General features: G+C 31.4%; 1 protein-coding gene across 2 annotated transcripts in view; it reads right to left on the reverse strand.

Moving 5' to 3' along the window:
* Window positions 1–20,534, reverse strand: part of LOC134720051 (inter-alpha-trypsin inhibitor heavy chain H3-like) — a 57,507-nt gene extending 36,973 nt beyond the window's left edge. Inside the window, exons 1-12 of one of the 2 annotated variants that reach the window (XM_063582805.1) lie at window positions 20,334–20,534; window positions 19,951–20,114; window positions 16,802–16,912; window positions 16,370–16,602; window positions 14,522–14,685; window positions 11,763–12,051; window positions 8,866–9,545; window positions 8,503–8,578; window positions 6,250–6,312; window positions 5,002–5,112; window positions 3,758–4,066; window positions 2,149–2,406 (exon numbers count right to left, since the gene is read on the reverse strand). In XM_063582805.1, the coding sequence (XP_063438875.1) occupies window positions 2,189–2,406; window positions 3,758–4,066; window positions 5,002–5,112; window positions 6,250–6,312; window positions 8,503–8,578; window positions 8,866–9,545; window positions 11,763–12,051; window positions 14,522–14,685; window positions 16,370–16,602; window positions 16,802–16,912; window positions 19,951–20,114; window positions 20,334–20,417 (2,502 nt within the window). In that variant the 5' untranslated portion in view covers window positions 20,418–20,534 and the 3' untranslated portion in view covers window positions 2,149–2,188. Of the gene's footprint in view, window positions 1–2,148; window positions 2,407–3,757; window positions 4,067–5,001; window positions 5,113–6,249; window positions 6,313–8,502; window positions 8,579–8,865; window positions 9,546–11,762; window positions 12,052–14,521; window positions 14,686–16,369; window positions 16,603–16,801; window positions 16,913–19,950; window positions 20,115–20,333 lie in introns of those variants that run through there. The other variant, XM_063582807.1, reaches the window with a different exon arrangement.
* Window positions 20,535–21,714: the final 1,180 nt, after the last annotated feature.

The following is a 21,714-nucleotide window of genomic DNA, read 5'->3' on the forward strand; positions in this document are numbered from 1 at the left end:
TATCTGCTCCTATTTTTCCTAATTTGTTTTCCAATAAATGTTTCTGTTTTATTCTTTATTTAAATGTTAACATTAGTAATTACCAATTCACTTCAAAACACTAAGTTCAACACTGACAGATTGTACAAGAATTATTACACTTAATCTACCAAAGGTTATTAGCATAACGAAACAATCATCCATCGTGTGCCTGAAAACAACATGTTAGACAATATTTAATCGGAGCAATTAATAGGTTAATTTATGTTGTTTATAAATAAACTCATCATAGATACCAGGACTACATGTAAATTTAGTATAAACGCCAGACACGCGTTTCGTCTACCAAAGACTCATAAGTGACCCTCGAATCCGGAAAAGTTAAAAATGCCAAATAAAGTACGAAGTTGAAGAGCATTGAGGGCCAAAATTCATAAAAGTTTGACATATACATCTAAGGTAACATATGCCTGGGGTAGAAAAGACTTAGTTTTTTCAAAAAATTTTAAAATTTGTAAACAGTAAATTTATTAATATATCCATATCAATGAAAATTCATGTCAGCACACAAATTGCTGACTTCTGGGCTTGTGACACCCCGGGGGAAATATCCACCAGCAGTGGCATCGACCCACTGGTTGTAAATAAACCCATCATATATACCCGGACTAAATTTAGTATATACGCCAGACACGCGTTTCGTCTGCAAAAGACTTATCAGTGACGCTCGAATCCAAAAAAGTTAAAATGGCCAAATAAAGTACGAAAGTACAAATAAACCTTATTTAACAAAACACTGAACACCTCTCCAAAGCCACTATTTGTTTTAAACTAAGTGATCTATTACCTAAAATGATACATAAGGATTTGAAAATAGTTCGATAGATGCAGGTGAGAATTCACTTCTATTTGCTATTTTATTGCAATTTCACATCCAAATAGGCAACTCTTTTTTGTGTGAGGTTTTTATATAGCAAATCACTGGAATTGGATCTCTATGCAAATATAAAAAAGAAGATGTGGTATAATTGCCAATGAGACAACTATCCACAGATCGCTTTAATTGGTGAACAAATTAAGTAATTCATTTTAGAAAATACGAAGTCCATCTAATTCATGTGATGAACATTGTATTCACATCCTGGTTTCCGGAGCGGTCTCTATTTCAATAAAATATTTGAATTCTTAAAAAGTCATATAGATAAACAAAGATTAAAAACTTCAACTTCTCAACTGAAAAACTTGGAATGACCAGAATATATATTTTACATAACGTATTGGATACGACTCAATTATTCGACAAGTATCTCCGGCAAAATATGATGGTTGATATTTTGATAAAATTAAACAGAAATCCAAAATGTAAAGGTGATAGCTTTATTTATTACGATTTGAATTAAAAAGTTACTAAAATCAACCTCAAAGGAAGTAATCTTTGTCGCATCGTATCGAAATGAATAACAGGTAAAAAGAAGAAAGTCATCGTGAGCAATATATTGGGGATTACAGTTTCAGTAGGGTTAACACTATTTTTATCAATGTATAAGTTGCAATTGAATAAATATCAGTGAATACGACATGTAAATTAAATTTCTTTCTTTTCCTTATGGAGCCGAAAGATACTAAAGGAACATTCAAACTGTACAGTGATGAAGATAAGATATATATGCCAGCTCAATGAAGATTATTAAAAGCAGTTGAAATGATTATTCAATTATTGAATTCAAGATTTTAGTCATTTTTTAGACGGTAGAATGTTTCTGCTACATACATATGGGCTGGTTTTGACAATACAATGCACATATATCGGGTATTAGCACCATTAAGTCATGCTAAATTACTAAAATCTTCACAGTTCTAGCATTTTAGTTAAATATTATTCGGTTTCCGTGTAAAACGAAAGTAGCCGCATTCGTGTTCATCCTTAATATTGAAATTTAAGTTGTATTTTATGATAATAAATAACATAAATAAAGGTTGAGGACGAACACGGATGCGGCCATTTTCATTTTTGACAAAAATCATCTGAAAAGTGAATTGTTTTTGGCATATTTGGAAGATTTTTCATATTTGAGCTTGAATCGGATCCTTTTTTAAAGACTAAGTCAGTTAAAATCGTTCATATAAAATAATTGATTCAAATAAAATAAACAATAACCAACAGCACTTTTGAACTTTTGAAAAAAAACTTTATTTTGATCTCGTATAATTATAGCCATGTATCAACATCTTTTTGCTGAAATAAATGTTCAAACGGTGGGAATTCGATTTCTGGGTTGATAATGTACCAACACGAGTCTGTTAGATATGAAGATACAGACGTAGTCGTAAGAAGCACATAATTTCTTATAGTAATCTGTTTTCCTACATTCGGGCGAACAACTATTTCACGTCCAATGCTTTTTATGTTCATTCCAATAAACCAGCCTACAAATTAAAAAAAAAAAAAAGAAGCTAAAAATGAAATGATAGGGAACAATGAATATTAAGTTCCAGCTAAAAGCATTGATACAAACACTGAATTCAACATTAAATATAAAAACACAAATAAAAGCAACGAATCAGAAAAAAGGCCATATTTTTTTTCAAACAGCAACCGAATGTAACTTTCTACCTTCTATCAATTTTGAATGTATCTCGCCTGATGAATCATATGAATACAAACGCACGTCTCGCATAACAAACTATAAGTTACTGTAGCATATTTATCCGACAATATAGGCCGAGATACTGGTATTTAGCAAAAAAAAAACAGAATTGTGATATAATTATAATTCTAACATGGATAAAATGTAAACTACTAGTACATATCAAAATGTTAAGGCTTTAAATAAATATCTATTTGAAAAAAAGCATTCAATAAAACTTGAAATCAACATAAAATTCAGAAAACCTGCATTTTTCTTACCGCTTAACGTCATGAGGTTAGTTAATTATTTTTTTTGATTAGATAATACCATCATTTTACTTTTTAGTTGATTTTTTTAATATTCAAAAAATTTGTTATGATTTGAAGACATATTGTGCATTGTAACTTACCTTAAGAAAAAAATTGCAAACACTTGATAGTATGACTAAACGTTTTCATATTATGTAAACTTAAAAACTGTGCATGCATGGGCGAACTTTACCTAAGTCTATATATACAGGCATGGACTAAGTCTGCTTCATTAATTGAATAATTTCAAATGTCTATGTACAAAAAGTTTAGCTCATACATGCATGGACTAAGTGTTGTGTTATTCCATGCAAGTATGCATTGGACTAACAATGGACTTCTAAATAGAAGGATGCTTGTACCAATGATAGATTCTGATAAACAAAATATGTCTTATCAAGTGTTTAAGCAATTTACACATACCTATTAAGGCACCATTTTTCTTTTATACATAATGATATCACCAAAGTTTTATTGAAATCCTTTTGCTACTGGATTCGAATTGTATTATTTATCTTCAAATACATACACCAGTTACGGAAGCCTGTTTATTTGATCCGTTCACAACCCCTGAATACCAGACGGATAACACATTGTCGCTGGATGTGTCACAACATATCAATTTTATATATTTCATATCAGTATAGTCAAACAATTATTTGAAAAATTGAAATTGGAATTAATCAGCCATTGAAGATTAATGTTTCTGTTTTTAAGAAAAGAGTAAATTTCTGATTGCAGAACATTCGAGTATTTACTATTATTTGTCATTATTTTTTATATGTAAAAGAACCATCATGTAATGATATTTAATATTCTTGTTATTTTAATATTACTTACGTAATGGTCCAGTTGCATTGACGATGTTGCTTTGTTTTATATAAAGATGCAGCTGTAATCCGAATAAAGGATCTCTAGAAGGGGAGATTACAGTTGTAAGATTATATTGGGAAAATGCTGCTGTTGCTTTGTTTTTGATCGTCTTCCATAGTTTTGTAGAATTCCTATTACCATTTGATATTTTTATCATCTTTGTATCCATAAACTGTGATTCCTTTCCTTTCCTTAACCGTACAGCTTTTATATAATCTCTTTTTTTCTTCCGATTCATGGTTTTTGCAACGATTACATGAAGGGACTTTTGTTGCTCTGAAATTATTTTGTTTTTCAATAGTAGCTAATATTTAAGCTTACAAGCAGTTTAAATCAGTTTTCATCAAATATTGATTAATTTTTATGTATTCATGTTTATGAAAAACGTTTCATACATCATTCATCCAATAGTCCTCATTAGCCTTACGTTAGTGTATATTCAACACGTCAGGACAAAAATATCATATCTATATTCGACATGTAAACATGCTTTATCAGTGACTTACAGAAACATGTTATATAGATCACTATCGAATGATAGTCTAAAAGCTATTGAGTAATTAATTGATTTCAAAGAACAGAATTTTCAAAGATTTTTTTGTGTACAAATGTTGTTTTTTTTCACATAGAGAAGTCGCATCCCAAAGGTCTTAATAAAACAAAAATTATCTGACTTTGTATCCTGACAAAAATGCAGAATATTTCGTAAAAATGTCTGAAATTCAGACCGAGCCATCATTCATAACGAAGTTAACAGCATGCACAATATTGACGAAAATGCTACCATTATCGCCTTCGAGAAATTAATTGCGCATGATATAATTTTACTTAACTGTGTTGACTGCGGCTATATGTCCAGGTGTTTTATTTAGGTCTCACTGTGTTTTGTCTTTGTTTAAAAAGGGTACAATATGTTCAACTTATTATTTACCTATTGCACGACTGCGAATGGCGTGTATATCTTTTATACCTCTCAAATAAACTCTTTGGTAATATCTAGTCAAGGCGGACAATGAGAAATACGGTGTCTATTGTTGTTTTGTATCCAATGTTGTTCTGATATTATTTTGTTTTTGTTTTCAGGTTTATAGATTTATTTGTGATGATGACAGTAGGAATTTAAAATTACTAAGCAACTTTTATTTTTTGGGTTTTTTTGTTGTTATTCAAATACATGTATTTGAGAATTTTTAAACATTGCTATATCTTACTTTTTGGACTGTATAAGAATTGATATGTTCCGGTATCTTTAGGATTTAAATTCATACAGAGCGGAACTGTTGATCCTTTCATGTGTAAAAATAAATTAGGTGATCTTTGTTCTGCAACACAATATAAAGCATTTAAATATTTAATATGCATCGCATGATTACAATGTGATATCACCTAAAACGATGGTTAATTGATTTATATATCATTTCAAAATACATATTTGCATATTTTGTTATTAAATCTTTCTTTTCTTTCGCCAATGTTGATTATAAAAGATGCTGACCTGACTGTTTTAGTCTGATCCAAAGGTTGCAGAATACCTGTATTGTTTTTTTGCTTTCTATAGTAATGCTTAAACAATTCAAAATTGGCTTCCTATGTAATAGCTGAAACGCTCAAAACCTTTAGCTTTTTTGTATGAAACACTTCATGTGTTTCACATATCTAATATATTTTCCCCGGACAGTTTCGGAAGTTTTAACAAAACATTTCAAACATTTCTCATCATTCATTGAGTAAAGTCATTAAAACAATCCTATAATAAATTATTTGTTTTAATTCTGAAGATAGAACACATTAAAATCTTTGAAAAATCATGCTGTTAGTAATGTCTTTAAAACAATGATGTTCTATATTTTTTTCCATAACTAGCAAAACCTTTTGAAGCTGTATGTTCTAAACGCTCCATAAACTTCGTCCTTATTTTGCCTTTCACATTTTTTTTAATCCACTGATTACTATACGCGTCTGTGGTACACAATTTTGTTCCTTGTTACCACAAATGAATTACTTAATAACAGAATGCATTTGTTCATTTTAGAAAAACTTTTTTCTATTAATACTGTTTTTATTCCGTACACTGTGCTGTGTTATTGTTTCTTTTTTTTTCGAAAATAATATTCAATCTAGCAGAAGTACAAATTTGATACAAATGTATTTGAAAAATATTTTAATCAATCTGCGTTTACTTTGTAATTTGGTAGGTGATCATATTTCTCAAATTCATAGTTCCGCATCATATAATGTATCCGTGTGTTGTTTAAGAAAAGGAGAAGATTACCATCCCAAAATCTAATTCCAGGAACAAACTTAAAATCGATCGTACTGTTTGATACTTAATTTGTTACTCCTCGAGTCCTTGCGTTAACTAACTAATATGGTGAACATAATTTATAAATATCAACAAACAGTATTGTTATATAACAAACAAATAGAAGTAACTAGAAAATAGACCGTTCTAATCATACCCTTAGATAATCCAGAGGAGTCTGGGATTTTTAGCATTTTGTCTGATGCTTTACTAGGCGATACTACAAAAAAGAAAAGAAAATACACAAACTTATGTAGATTTTCAGATTTGACGTCAGATAACTGTACTGTTAGTGGCATAAATATATCTATGTTATCGTAATTTTGAAATGAAAGAGAAATGACTTGATGGTTTACGAAAATATGGTATATAACTTGATTTTTTTAACCAAACATAGGAAACTGAAAACTTCTTGTAATATGTTGCATATAGTTTTAATACCTTTAATAACATAATAATAGTAAAAGATTGACGCCCTGCAACATTGCAGACTAGAATTACCCACTACTTTGTTTACAGTACTTATTTTTGACAATTGTTTTTTTAGTCTCAAATTTATAGACCATACATGTGCCGTGTACTTGCTTTCCGTTAATTTTTTGTACATAATTTCGTCCGTTAGTTTTCTCATTTAAATTGTTTTACATTTGTCATTTCGGAGCTTCAAAGCTGACTATTTAGTATGGACTTTGTTCATTGTTGCGGGCCGCAAGGATACCCATAGTTGTTAATTTCTGTGTTATTTGGTCTTTTGAAGAGAGTTGTCTAATTGGCAATCATACCACATCTTCTTTTTAATATTGTCATCTAATCTGTTATTTTAAAGATAATATCCTCTTCGTATCACCAATTTGAGATTTTGATTTAAGATTAATTCAAATTTAAATTGATGCATGTATAACAGGATACCCTAACCCTGACGACGACCTTGATCTTGTTTTTAGCCTGTTATACTATTCTTTCATTCGTTTTTTTACCATAATCTGCTCATTCTATCAGTTGAACATCCGTTTATGGAATGTTTTTAGGAAATTTCATTTGTATTCTCTCTTTTAATTCGTTAACCTATAACGTATATAAATAAAACATGGTTTCGGTTTAAAATAGCATAACGACAACAATAACTTAACGCTTGTTAGTCCTATTTAAACAATGCAACCCATGCATTTTTCTCGAATAATTATAGGATAACTAATCGAAGTATTCTAATAGAGAAAATATTAAACGAGTGACCGAACGACACATTAATTCACGAATGCGCGCAGCGCATGAGTTAATTATCAGTGTTGTTCGGTTACCAGTTGAATACTTTTCGATAATTGAATTCTGTTTATTACATTGGAAAATATGTTTGTTTTTTTTACGAAATTAAAGTAGAAAATGTAAGGAACTTTATCTTTTTTTATGCATTCACAAATCGTTTTGATCCGACGTTATCGACGTCTTAGCATAGCCTTTTGCTGTATGACGTCAGAGGAGTGAAATAACTACGTTTAATTCACAAGAGAAATTATCGGTTTTTATTTCACTGGAAAATCAATGTAATTCGTATATTTTTCTTATCCCAGGCATAGATTACCTTAGCTTATTTGACACAACTTTGGGGAATTTTAAATCCTCACTGCTCTTCAAACTTTTACTTGTTTGGCTTTATAAATATTTTGCCATGAGCGTCACTTATGAGTCTTATGTAGACGAAATGCGCGTTTGGCGTACTAAATTATAATCCTGGTACCTTTGATAACTTTTTCACCACTGGGTCGATGCCACTGCTGGTGGTCGTTTCGTCCCCGAGGGTATCACCAGCCGAGTAGTCAACACTCCTGTGTTGACATGAATATCAATAATGTCTTCATTTTTCTAAATTTCCTGTTTACCAAACTTTGATATTTTCGAAACACTAAGGATTTTCTTATCCCAGGCATAGATTACCTTAGCCATAGTTGGCACAACTTTTAGGAATTTTAAATCCTCAATGCTCTTCAACTTTTTACTTGTTTGGCTTTAGAAATATTTTGATATGAGCGACACTTATGAGTCTTATCAAGAAGAAACGCGCGTCTGGCGTACTAAATTATAATCCTGGTACCTTTGATAACTTTTATTATCATGTTAATCACATGTAAATATCCATATCGCTTCATACAAATATACAAAAAAAGACATTTGATTAGAATCGTGCTTTAACCAGTCTTCCGATTATATTGGTTTTATTGATTAATAAGGAAGATTCTTTTTCTATCTAAAAAAAATACTTATGATGCAACAGGAGTTTTAGTGTAACTACTATAATTTCAAAATTTGTAAACTAAAAAGAATATATGAATATCTTTTCGGGGGAGTGGGTAATTGTTTGTCTTATTTGAGTGTTTGTGTGTGATATTTAGGAATTATGTACGCATGTACTCACTGTTTCTGAAAGGTCTAGATTTTCGAAGCTGAGGCGCTGTAACTACCATAGATGTGAAAGGTGTGACAAATTGGTACTGAAATCATTTGAGAGACGTTAGTTGTAATTATTTAATAGTTTGAAACCCTATAGTTGCAGGGAACATGCACTTTGCTTATTTTATGTACAAGTACTGTTTCTTTTTCATTGAATGGATATCTTAAATCCTTTCTTTTCTATTTTAAAAAAATAAATAAACAAAAAACTTTTATTGTGTTTGTCCATTAAAACAATATTGTAAAATATCAAAAATTAAGAAATTAAAATAGAACTGCTTTATATTCATCTTGATACTGATAAAAACATGAACTAATACAAACATACCTTTAGTGCCAATGATATGATTTTCGCTTTAATTTCGTCTTTCTTTGTAATTGTAATATCCCCCTCGATATCCTTAATCAACTGCTTTATTGTGAGATATGCCCACATCTTTTCTGTTATCATCGACAGATCAGCATCCTTGGTTATTGCCTTAAGTTCAGGAACTGGTCTTCGTTTCCATAATAAGTCTGTGTATCCATTATTCCAACCTTTGACACTGGGTATGATGGTAGAACCTTTAGATATCATTTGCCCTGCAACTATCAATTCGGACCCTCCAAAGTAATACTTGTAGTGGCTTTTGGTGAGTGAATTCATATTTACATCCCCAACATAACTAAACGTGACATTTGTCAACAAAGCCGATGAAATCTCGGAATATAATCCTTTAATCTGCAGAGAGGCATCCGAATCTTCATATATTCGTCGTGCAAACCCATTATTTTGTAATGACATTTGTTTCAGAAGGTCAAAATCAAGATTATTTCCGAAACCTAAGCTAAAAATTGGAATTTTAGCCTCATTGGCTATTTTTACATTTTGTAAAATTGAGGCAGGTCGTGTTTCTCCTGAAGTTGGCTGTCCATCAGTTAGAAACATTAAGATAGTTGACTTCTGCGTATTAAGGTATTTATTCAATAATTTGATTCCGTCTGTTAATGCTTTGTTAATGTTGGTACCTACAATAGTAAATACGATTAATGACTATAAAGCCTCCCATATATTACTATCTTTTCATTTATATACAAATACTAATGAGAGTTAAAGGTATCTTTTCATTTGAAATCTTACTTAGTCCTTTGTTGTCTGATTTTAATTAAAGGGTTTGTGCTCAATTCTAGAGTCAGAGACACATCGGTATATTGAGCTATTCTTTATTAAAAAATGTTCAAAGATAAAATATTGGTAAAGTGTTGGGTTTTTTCTTTTGAAAAACCACCAATTCTTTTAAATTATAGTATGTCGATTTTTTTGTGGCCCTCATACACATTCGATTTCACAATCGTCTAATCAGGCGCCAGTTATGCACTTGCATACGGTGTGGTATGAAGCTCTGGATATCTTCTCAGAGATTATCGTTTCGGGTTTGTTTGTTTTTTGTTTTTTTTATATATTGTACACCATTATTCCTCTGTCTTAAGAAACAATTCATATCAACTTTCGTCAATAAAAACGTAATTATATCAAGAAATAAAAACAATCACTACTTTTGGGTTCAAATTAACACGAAAATGCAGTCCAAAATATATTGGTTGATCTAAAGAAGTGATATTTCTAATACGGGAAAATTTCTTTCTTTTTTGTATATTGTTTATAAACTATTTTTTATACTAAAGGGAATTAACTACTGAAACAAAGTTAAATAAAACAAGGAAAACGTCAATTGTTAAATCAAATTTAATGGGGAAAATGAGAAGTTTAAGAGTGTACCTAAACAGGTCGAAATAGAGCTTAGCTAACTTTATGTTATGTAGAAATATATGCGTGGTATATATTCTTTTTTAATTTTGTTAAATATACCTGATAGTAAAAAGAAAAGTAAGAGTGAACAAATAGGATTTCTATAAATCCTTCATTTCTACATGCCATTACCTAATTTAGCATTTGACTATTTCAACCTTTTTAGGTGCATGCATACACATATTTGAAGCTTAAATGTAGTCAACACCTATGTGTTGACATGAATATCAATAAGTGGTAATTTTTATAAATTTCCTGTTTACAAAACTTTGAATTTCTCGAAAACTAAGGATTTTCTTATCCCAGGCATAGATCACCTTAGTCGTATTTGGCACAACTTTTTGAAATTTTGGATCCTCAATGCTCTTCAACTTTGTACTTATTTGGCTTTATAAATAGTTTGATATGAGCGTCACTGATTATGTAGACGAAACGCGCGTCTGGCGTACTAAATTATAATCCTGGTACCTTTGATAACTATTAAATGAATGTTCATGAGAATTTTTTTCATGTTTATATTTTAATAATTTAATTTTGGATGTCACGAGTCTTCTGATTGGCTGACGTTATTTTGTTATGAGCCCATAGACATAATTTAGTCATGTGACCGTGACGTCATCAACGTTTTTTCCTGGTTTTCTATGGTTTAAAATGGAATTTAGAAATAAATTATAAGAAATGGCTGTAATATTTCTTCTGTCTATTCGAAATAAAATTAAAAAAAAATGGTGCACACTGTTAAATAACCCGATACGTTTCAGCTGTTGGTGTCGCAATCGTTCAAAAGTAAATTTGATTGTGATAACGTCAAATGAAGACGTCAGTGGTCATCTATAACAAAGATTTTTCATGACGGGCAACTAACTCGTGATTGCGTCAGTAAACGTTTCAATGGAACCACCATAATTTTATTATTTGGAATACTAGATTTTGTTTTACAGTAACTCTATTTATTGTAATTATGAAATCAAAATAGGAAACGCAAAGTCTGGAGAAATGTATCAACGGTTAGATATATACTTGGTATATTCCATATGCATGCACGAATGTTGATACATGAAAATGGACAGATTACAATTAAGAATCTAAAATCATTCATTTGGTCGTACATTGTAAATAGTGTTTCCATCAGACCACTATTTTGTCAATTTCTACGTTGATGTGAAGATATGATGAATATTTGACTTATTCTTACCTCCATTACATTTCTAGAAATATGATTGGTTGAAAGCGTCCGCGTGGAGACCGTGTATATTTCATATTAGGTTTAGTAGGGAGGTGGGTTTTTTAATTATGAGAAATATGAGTTGTAAAGGAAGAACAGTACTGATTTTGTTAATTTAAATATCGAATAATAATATGTATTATTCAACAACATCAAGACTTACTGAAAACGTGGTTTGGTCACTGTAAGAACACGTGGTTAAAGTACTTACTTCCGCGAGCAGTAATGGCGTCTATAAACCTGTCTGCAGAACCAAAGTTTACTTTTGTCCCTTGTAACATGTCAGTTTTGCTCAACCAATCAAGAATTTGGTCGAAAAACACAATGTTAAATCTGTCTTCCGGTTTCATATCCTGCATGATTAGTTTCATCGCTTCTTTTAGTTGAATAATTTTTCTACCTGACATACTCCCGCTTCTGTCTAATACAAACATCACATCTTTTGAAAGTGGCTTAAAATCCTTTGGCGCAAACATGTGAACAAAATATCCATTCACTACCTGTTAAAACAAATAAACGTATGTTCTGATTTTCTAGCCTAAAGATCAAATAAAATGTTTTGCGTTTGGTTTTTATATAAGGGATTGTTATAAAGCTTCAAATGCAACGGTCAACAGTTATATCTCAAAGTACATGATTTATGAGCAAAACGATGTATGGTTATTGAGGTTTGTTTCATGCAGTGTACATTAGTTTGTGTATTAATAAACGGTAAAAAGGTAAGAAATAATTTACCAACACAGTTTACCTGGAATAAACTTCCTTATCATCGTTTATGTTATAGTAATAGCATTGAAAATGCACTCTACCGATTTCGTTCGTTTGAAAACTGAAGCAATAGCCATTGGTATATATTTATGTTACAGTAAATAGACGAAATAAGGAATTACATGTGATAACTAAAATTAAGGAAATACATGTAATTCCTGTTGCACTTAGTTAATACATGTAATTCCTGTTGCACTTAGTTAATACATGTAATTCCTAAAATTGCTCAATTATAATCAGTAGTTATGTCTCAAACTTTGAAGCAAAAATGTCAAGTTAGTAAATAGCTGTAAAACGTACTAAAAAAATCAGTGATTACCTGTACTTGCTGAAACAATTAGTAAATACATGTAATCACTAATTCGACTAGTAATTATAGGTAATTACTGAATTGTTTATTATTTATTAGTATTTACAGTGCTTATATAGCGCTAATCTGAATAAAAAATATCCTCTAAGCGCTTTACAGTGCATAAAAAAACAATGATACAAGTACATATATATAAAAACACAATTTAAAAAACATATATATATCTGTGTGTCAATGGTTCAATAGAATCAAAATAGAGACCTTAAAATATACAACTCAATATATACAAATTAATATCATTTAATATATATAATTTTTTTAAAGAAAACTAACAGCAGAGCTTCAATTTCAAGAAAATAAAAATGACATAAAAAATAACTAAGTGTGAGAAATGACTAAAAATAAAAAGAGTAAAGGCAATAAAAATGCAATAAAAAGTCAGTATGATACATTGAAATATATACTGAGATCGAAGAAAAGTCTAATTACTGTCCGATTATTAATCATGTGGAAATGTCTGTCTAAAAAGATAAACATTAATGTTTTTCTTGAAAGCATCAACAGTTTCCGTGTTTCTCAGTTCGTTCGGTAAGTCATTCCATAAAACGCCGGCAGGTCGATCGAACCGTGTCTCTCCTTATGTTTTTGTTATTACTGCTGATTTGACAGAATCATATTGTTCTCGAACCGAAGAGTTCTTGTTGGGTCGTAAACGTTAACTAGTTCTTGAAGGTATACGGGTGCTTCTTATTTCAGATCTTTTACCACATAAAACAAAACTTTGTATTTAGAACGAAATGTTATTGGCAGCCAATGAAGATGTTTTAAAATTGGAGTAATATGTTCGTTTTTCTTTTTCTTTGTGATTAATTTTGCGGCGGTGTTTTGTATGCGCTGTAATCGTTGAATTGCATTTGCGTGAAGTCCATATAATAATGCATTTCCGTAGTCCAAGCGAGATGTCATCAAAGAGCAAACAAGTGTCTTTGCTGCATTCTCTGTAATGAGTGGACGTGCTCGACCGATATTTCTGATCTGGTAGAAACAAGATTTCGAGGTCGCACTAATCTGTTGTTCCATCGCCAATGTTTTGTCAAAATTAACACCAAGGTTCTTGACGCATACTGAATCACTAACGATGTGTTTGCCAAAAGTAAGGTGACAGTCTGCGAACTCTTTTAGTCGGTGTTTTGGAGAGAAAATTATCAGCTCGGTTTTATCTTCGTTCAATTTAAGCTTATTTGAACACATCCACGAGCTTATGTCCGCCATACAGGTTTCAAGTCGAGTAGATATATTGTTCCAATTTGTCAAGCGGTTTAATTACGAGATTACCGGAGTTTTATCTGCATTGCAGTAGTAACACCTTTAATGACGTTTACAAATTTCACCTATGGGCTTTGAGAAAATGCAGTAGACTTTAGTTCCGAGGACAGATCCCTTCTTAAGATTAATATCGTCAGACTGAACAGAGCCGATTGCGATACGCTCAGTTCTATCAGTAAGGTATGATAACAACCATTTTAGCGCGGCACCAGATATTCCGAACGAGTATTCAAGTCGCCGCCGTCGTAAAATGGAATGGTCGAGGACGTCAAATGATACCGAAAGGTCGAACATTAATAAAACTACACAGAAGTAATTATCAAGTGCAACAGTTATGTCATGATGAACTCACAGCAATGCCGTCGCGGTGGAATGGTAAACACGGTAAGCCGATTGAACACTTTCAAAAGGATCGTTCGACTGAAGATGGTTTTCAACATTCGCGATCGACATGTTGAGTAGGTACGTTTAATTCCTAATTTCACCTATTTACTGTACCATATAAATATATTTAGCAATAAAAAAAAACTACACAAAATAAATCTTAACAAATAAAAAAACTTTACCAATAAATCTCCAGCATCTTTTTCCCTAGTTACATCATACTTTACTTTGAACTGTCCAGAGATACCTTGTTCTGACATTGCTTTCTGGTCCTCAACACTGGGAGCGTATGTTATGTCTATTCTCTTTGGTGATGTATGTTTGATAATAGCGAGTTTACTAACATCTAAAAACAAATAACTACTTTTAATCTTTAGATTGATACGTGTTTTATATATTAAAACATTTTGTAGTTTTGTTTCAAATGAAAAATGGTCGTCTTTTGCATGACGTCACAAAAGAAAATTCAGAGGAAAGCAAGAAAATTCGACGCCATAATCGAATTTTGACCAATGAAGAACTGAGATCAAACGATCCGCAGGTTAATTAAATAAACTTACCATTCGTTTGCCTATTATGTATTTATAAAGGAAGAAGCCCTGTGTGTCTGTTGTACCGATGTATATCATATATTCATTTATATATATATATAATAGGCATTTAAATAGTAACCAATTGTTAGCCAAGAGGTTTAGTCGATATGTTGAGGTCGGTAACAAGAATTAGAATTCATGGACGGGTTAGATTCCCAGGGAAGGCATATAGAAATCACAAAAATTAATGGTATGTTTTTAAAACAATTCCATTAGTAAACAGAAATCAGTTACTAGTAATTAGTTAATTCAAACGAAGTCAGGAATCTGATTTACAGTAGTTGTTGTTTGTTTATGTAATTTATACGTGTTTCTCGTTTCTCGTTTTTTTTTTTTTTATATATATTAGACCGTTGGTTTTCCCGTTTGAATGGTTTTACTAGTAATTGTCAGGCCCTTTATAGCTTGTTGTTCGGTGTGAGCCAAGGCTCCGTGTTGAAGGCCGTACATTGACCTATAATGGTTTACTTTTTAAATTGTTATTTGAATGGAGATTTTTCTCATTGGCACTCACACCACATCTTTCTATATCTAATTAATGCACACAAAGGAAACAAAAGAATCTAATATGGTTAGCCCATTTCAGCGACAGATTTAGGAAGCGTTGATTCTAGAAAAAGAATCCACGGTAAATAAATAGGGTGACGTCACCACAATGGTTTAAGTTTATTTAATTAACCTGCGGATCGTTTGATCTCAGTTCTTCATTGGTCAAAATTCGATTATGGCGTCGAATTTTCTTGCTTTCCTCTGAATTTTCTTTTGTGACGTCATGCAAAAGACGACCATGCTTGTTGACGTCACATAGAAAGAACACATCTTTTTGCAGATCATTTGAAAAGAAGTATTGAATTGGTGTGCATATTGTTTAAAAATCATTAGAGAAACAGGTTCCACCACCAAATCTCGTGTAATACGATATGTATCCACTCTCGACAGTTAAATTTTTAATATTTAGAAATTTGAATGTCTCGAGTGGATAAATACCGTATCATACTCGATGTAGTTGTAGAATCTTTATTTATAAACTGTATAATTATACTTGTGTCATGGTTGTGTACTCCTGATTTTACCAAATTACACATATGTGTGATATTTTGATTGTTTCTATATAAATCTAATCAACATACTGTTTGATATGTGTAACTGGAATTAAGCGTTATCAACCGTTTAGCGACGAAACAATTATGTGGCATTGGGTCAACCACGATAGCTTCCGATATCCTAAATACATTTGCCGAGTTGTGCCTAATGGTTTTTTTTGTTGTTGTTTTTTTATAAAAAAAAGTCTGAAATCGATAAATCAGCAAAATGTAAATCATCATATCAAAATCATATTTTGTTTTTGCTCAAGTAAACAAACAATATTCAATGTTATTTGTATCTGTATAAAGATGTCTGATTGGCAATACAACATCATCTTATTATAAATCTTACCAGTTGTGTTCTTCCCTTCTAATGGTGGCATCGTTAGATCTATGATTTCTCTGGACTCACTAATGAACACTTTTATTTTAAAGTCTTTTACTATTTGACCAGGATCTACATATATCACGTGCTGATATGAGCCAAGGCTTCGTTTAAGCAATTCTTGATATTTCAGTTTGAATATCACTAATGCATTCTTTTCCACATTAACAAGTATGTTAAACTTGTTTGAAGTTCTTGGACTGTAAAAATAAATATTTGATGTTGAATGAGTTAAACTAAAGTGGGTAGTTATATATTGTAATTATACCTCTGTTCATGATTATACTTTTTAACAAAATTAATACAAATTCAAAACCATACAAAGAAGTTAGTCTGTTTGATTCACCATTAGTCTGCTTGAAAAGTAATTCTGCATGAATTTGTATTGCTTTTACTTACGAAGCAGCAATATGACCTGCACTTTCTCCACGACTTTTCGCCTCTTCGAACTGTTTCTTTGCTTTCTCTTTTTCTTTGACATTACCAGCATACCGTTGGCCTCCTATTTCCCTGTATTACAAACACATCGTTTTTTGTGGTCGCAATGTACAAATGGAAATTATCACACCCAAAAAACTGATTACAATTTTTTTCTTTTTCCTAGAGGAACTTGTTGTACATGTGTGGTAGACTGTTTTTTATAGGTTTTACAGTAATTGTGTATATTTTTATATTTAGTTTATTGTGTTATATTTTGTATATGATATGATTGATATTGGGTAATTAACGGGTATAGTATACTAATTCCAGATTGTAATTAGATGATTAGTTCATATATATGCTTTGTTCATTTCATCTACGTATTTGACAGTTGGACTTATTGACGTACGACATTTTCTACTAGTTTGGGTAACTTTGGTTTGACTGTAGTTTACTTCAAAGGTTTTCTTTTTATGCTTCAGTGGACCGCACACTTTCTTTATTTCTATTGGTCATTATATTTTGGCGCTTTATTTCTTTTGTTCTTTTATGCTGGTCATCACTTTTCTATATACTGGTGGACATATTGATACGTGCTTGATGTAATTCTAAGTTTGAACCTATATTCGTTCTTAGTTTTCTCTATTCTATATTCAGGTCAGTTATATTTTTCAATTACTAATTACACGTTAATAGTCCAGATATTTATTATTTTACCTATAGTGACTGTTTAGAATGAAAAGTGTGTAAATGTTGAATGCGAGATGAATGCTTTAAAACGATATAAAAAAGATAAAGTACAGTAAAGTATTATCTGTTTGATTAAATTGTTTAAGAGACGTTATTTTCATATTTTCATAAATAAAGTACTTTTAACTAATTTGGTAAATTATTAATCTAATACACATTGTATGAGAATTCGAGTGTTCCGGAATGAATGTGTTAAATACTTTTAAAGGTAAAGATATAAACATAATAACAGTTACGTGTATTGATTGATTATTTTAGCTAAGAGTACAAATCGTAAACAGGTGCCTTATTACAGTAAAACATGGATTACAATTTGTTTATTTGTTATACAGGTATATTTTATGTAATCCTGGGATGATGTAAACCAATTTCAATAGATATAAATCAGGAGGCCTTTGCACCTCATGCGAGGTACGCTAAGTGTTATTTTTGTAATGTTCGTATTTTTGTTTGTTGCTATTTTATGCTTACGACTTTCATACAGCATGCAGCTATTGCTTTTAGTTTTGTTTATTTGCTTTATTAAAATTTGTGTTAACCGCTTTAGTTAATTTTCGTATAATAGACTTGTTTATTTAATACGAGTCGTTAAGTGCATATGTACTAGACTTTGTCAGTTACGCTCAACAATATAAGCATATTGTTGTAAATACATGCAGAACAGTTTTATTAATATTTCTAATAGTAAAACATTTGTTTGTCATAATACATGGATAGAGACATATGTAGCAGATTATTTATTTGATGAACGGTCAGAATCTTACTATATTGTATTTATTTTGTAGGGTATTTTTTATATATATTTGTATTATCCTGAAAGTAGTCCAGAAATAAAAGGAACCACCTTCAACAAAAGTATTGTGTTTTAATAAGCCCTCGAAAGTGCTACTACACATGTTTACTGCAAAACCTTTCCTTCAGATTACCATCAGTGTTTTGACGGGTTTGTGTTGCTCAGTGATAAGTTTCCGGCTTTTTTGTGTACATCTTTTTGCCTTGGTGGATGTTCGTTTATTGCCATTGTATCGTCATTTGATTTTCGACTACCGCGTAAGAATATCCCTTTGATATATTTCACATGTCCATTGCAGAACATTAAAGTTTGTGCAACACAAAACAATTTCTGCATTATTTTCCGTTTTTCTGTATGTTGACAATGACATATTTATCGTAACCTATGAGTTCACAAAAAAGTAAAGCTTCTTACAGTAAAATGCAAGTGTGCTTGTGTAATTATGTTACACGTATTATCTGTCTGATGCCAATAAAATAATATTGACTTAAAGCATCCGTTCAGAAGACTTTCGAAGAGAAATGACACCAATTGTTTCTACAGCATTTTTTTTAAATAAAAGAAGACTTGACAATTGACATATCAGTTTTCTGTTCAATGTTTCGATATTTTAAAATGGCGATTATAAACTGCTAGTTTTGCATTGCTATTGTACAGATACTATCTTCAACAGAAGTTCGACAGAAGTTTTATATTTGTTTGTGTCCGAAATATTTATTTGATGACTTGCGTATCACATTCACCATGAAATTGTTTTCTGTCTCATCTAGAAGAGGGACGAAAGATACCAGAGGGACAGTCAAACTCATAAAACGAAAATGAACTGACAACGCCATGCCTTAAAATAAAAAGATAAACAGACAAACAATAGTACACATGACACAACATAGAATACCAAACAATAAGCAACACGCACCCTACCAAAAACCAGGGGTGATCTCATGTACTCCGGAAGGGTAGGCAGATCCTGCTCAACATGGGGCACCCATTGTGTTGCTCATGTTATAATAATTGCGGTAAATAGTCTAAATCGATAGGACATATTCATGAAAGAGGAAGGGATTGTAATAACGACGTAAGGAACATATCCGATATCATTTGTGAAACGGTTATTCCATAACGGTCAATCTTACGAAGGGATGATTTCAACTTCATCATTTGGTTTAATACCTTCTTTGTGAGCAGCAACCCTCTATCAAAAAAATCATGATGGGAAATGCAAGCACGGGAATATCGTATCAATTGGGAAATACATGTATATATATCCCGTATTATATTCTGATGGAATGTTGCTACTTAGCTATGGAAAGTTCACAGTTTGAAAGCTGAAATCATCTCATTTGTCTAAACTTTTGTTTTGTAACTGACTCTCATTGTCATTTTCTAGATATGAGTCAAGATATGAGGCCGAATTACTTAAATTAATTTATTAATTATTATGTAGTATCTGTGATATTTTTGAAATATGAGTAAATATATATATATATATTAATTATAAAACACGATATTTTCTCAGGGTGTCAAATGATATAAAGAATCACTAGTTTAACGCAATCAATGATACATGAAAACAATATGATCTTACATTGTAAAACCTGTTATAAAAGCTGAATCTGGTAGAGTCATATCAAACATTATTTCTGCCGCTTCTTGATTTACGTTGAGTATTTTAGTCTCCACAACTGTTGTAGCAAATCTGAAGTAGATATCTGATGAAATATGCATCGACTGTATCTCTGGTTTTAAAGTCTGCAACAACAATTGAGATAAGTGTATAAGTCTATAAAAATCAGTCAGGCATACAATTGTTCACTGGAAGCGGTTAATTGACCTGACGGACAGACACGGATAGACACATAATGTATAAAAAAAAAGTTCTGATTACTGCTTATCTTTTTTTATCAAATGTTCTTATAACATATATAAAAGATATGCTAAAAAATTTGCAAAAATGTAAATAAAACATACCTGTGCAAAAACATGCTCATCAACTAGCGCACTTAGCATGAAAAATAGGCTGAGGCCTATTTCATAAACTTTAGTCGCAAACATAATGTTATTTCAGTTCATTATCCCATTATCTTAATAACAAGCACTTTCAAGTCTAACTGCATATTTCATAAAAGATATTTTACTTTTATTACAGATTTTTTTTAATTTACGAAAGAACAACACGATCCCGGATTTAATAATGAGAAACATGTGATGAATATTATATTTAAAAAAATCACCTAAAAGTTTTACAAAATGTTTACATGCCGTTGATTAATGTACATCTGCCTGAGACACAAGGATAAACATTTGCTTAAAACTAAATCACTAACATTGAATTCAAGATTAAACACAGCTGTATGCTATATGTGTATACTCTTGCACTATTATGAATATAACTCAGCCTTAAGTCAATCGTTAATTATCTGATTTGTTCAAGGTGTGAACTAATTGTTTATTCATGTCTTCAATCCCTTTTTTAGCTCACCTGACCTGAAAGGGCAAGTGAGCTTTTCTCATCACTTGGCGTCCGTCGTCCGTCGTCCGTAAACTTTTACAAAAATCTTCTCCTCTGAAACTACTAGGCCAAATTTCACCCAAACTTGGCAACAATCATCCTTGGGGTATCTAGTTTAAAATGTGTCCGATGACCTGACCATCTAACCAAGATGCCATGGCCATGGCTAAAAATAGAACACAGGGTTAAAATGTATATTTAGGCTATATCTTTGAAACCAAAGCATTAAGAGCAAATCTGACGTGGGGTAAAAATGTTGATCAGGTCAATCTCTATCTGCCCTGAAATTTTCAGACGAATCCGACAATCGTTTGTTGGGTTGGTGCCCCTGAATTGGTTTTTTAAAGAAAATTTTGCAGTTTTTGGTTATTTTCTTGAAAACTATTATTGATAGAGATAAACTGTAAACAGCAATAATGTTCAGCAAAGTAAGACTTACAAATAAGTAAGCATGACCAAAATTGTCAGTCAACCCCTTAAGGAGTTTTTGCCCTTTATAGTCAATTTTTCGTAATTTTTTGTAACTTGTACAAAAATCTTCTTCTCTGAAACTGCTTGGCCAAATTTAACAAAACTTAGCCACAATTATCATTGTGGTATACAGTTTTAAAAATGTGTCCGATGACCCCGCCTTCCACACAAAATGGCAGACCTGGCTAAAATTAGAACATAGTGGTAAAATGACGTTTTTGCTTGATATCTTTAAAATAAGACATTTAGGGCAAATCTTTCAAAATTTCAATGTCCCTCAGAATAAGATCTATCCCCTCACATATTTTCAGATGAATCGGACAATCCGTTGTTGGATTGCTGCCCTAAAATTGGTAATTTTAAGGAAAT

This window comes from Mytilus trossulus, chromosome 1 (assembly GCF_036588685.1).
Source record: "Mytilus trossulus isolate FHL-02 chromosome 1, PNRI_Mtr1.1.1.hap1, whole genome shotgun sequence".
Classification (NCBI taxonomy): Eukaryota; Metazoa; Mollusca; class Bivalvia; order Mytilida; family Mytilidae; genus Mytilus; species Mytilus trossulus.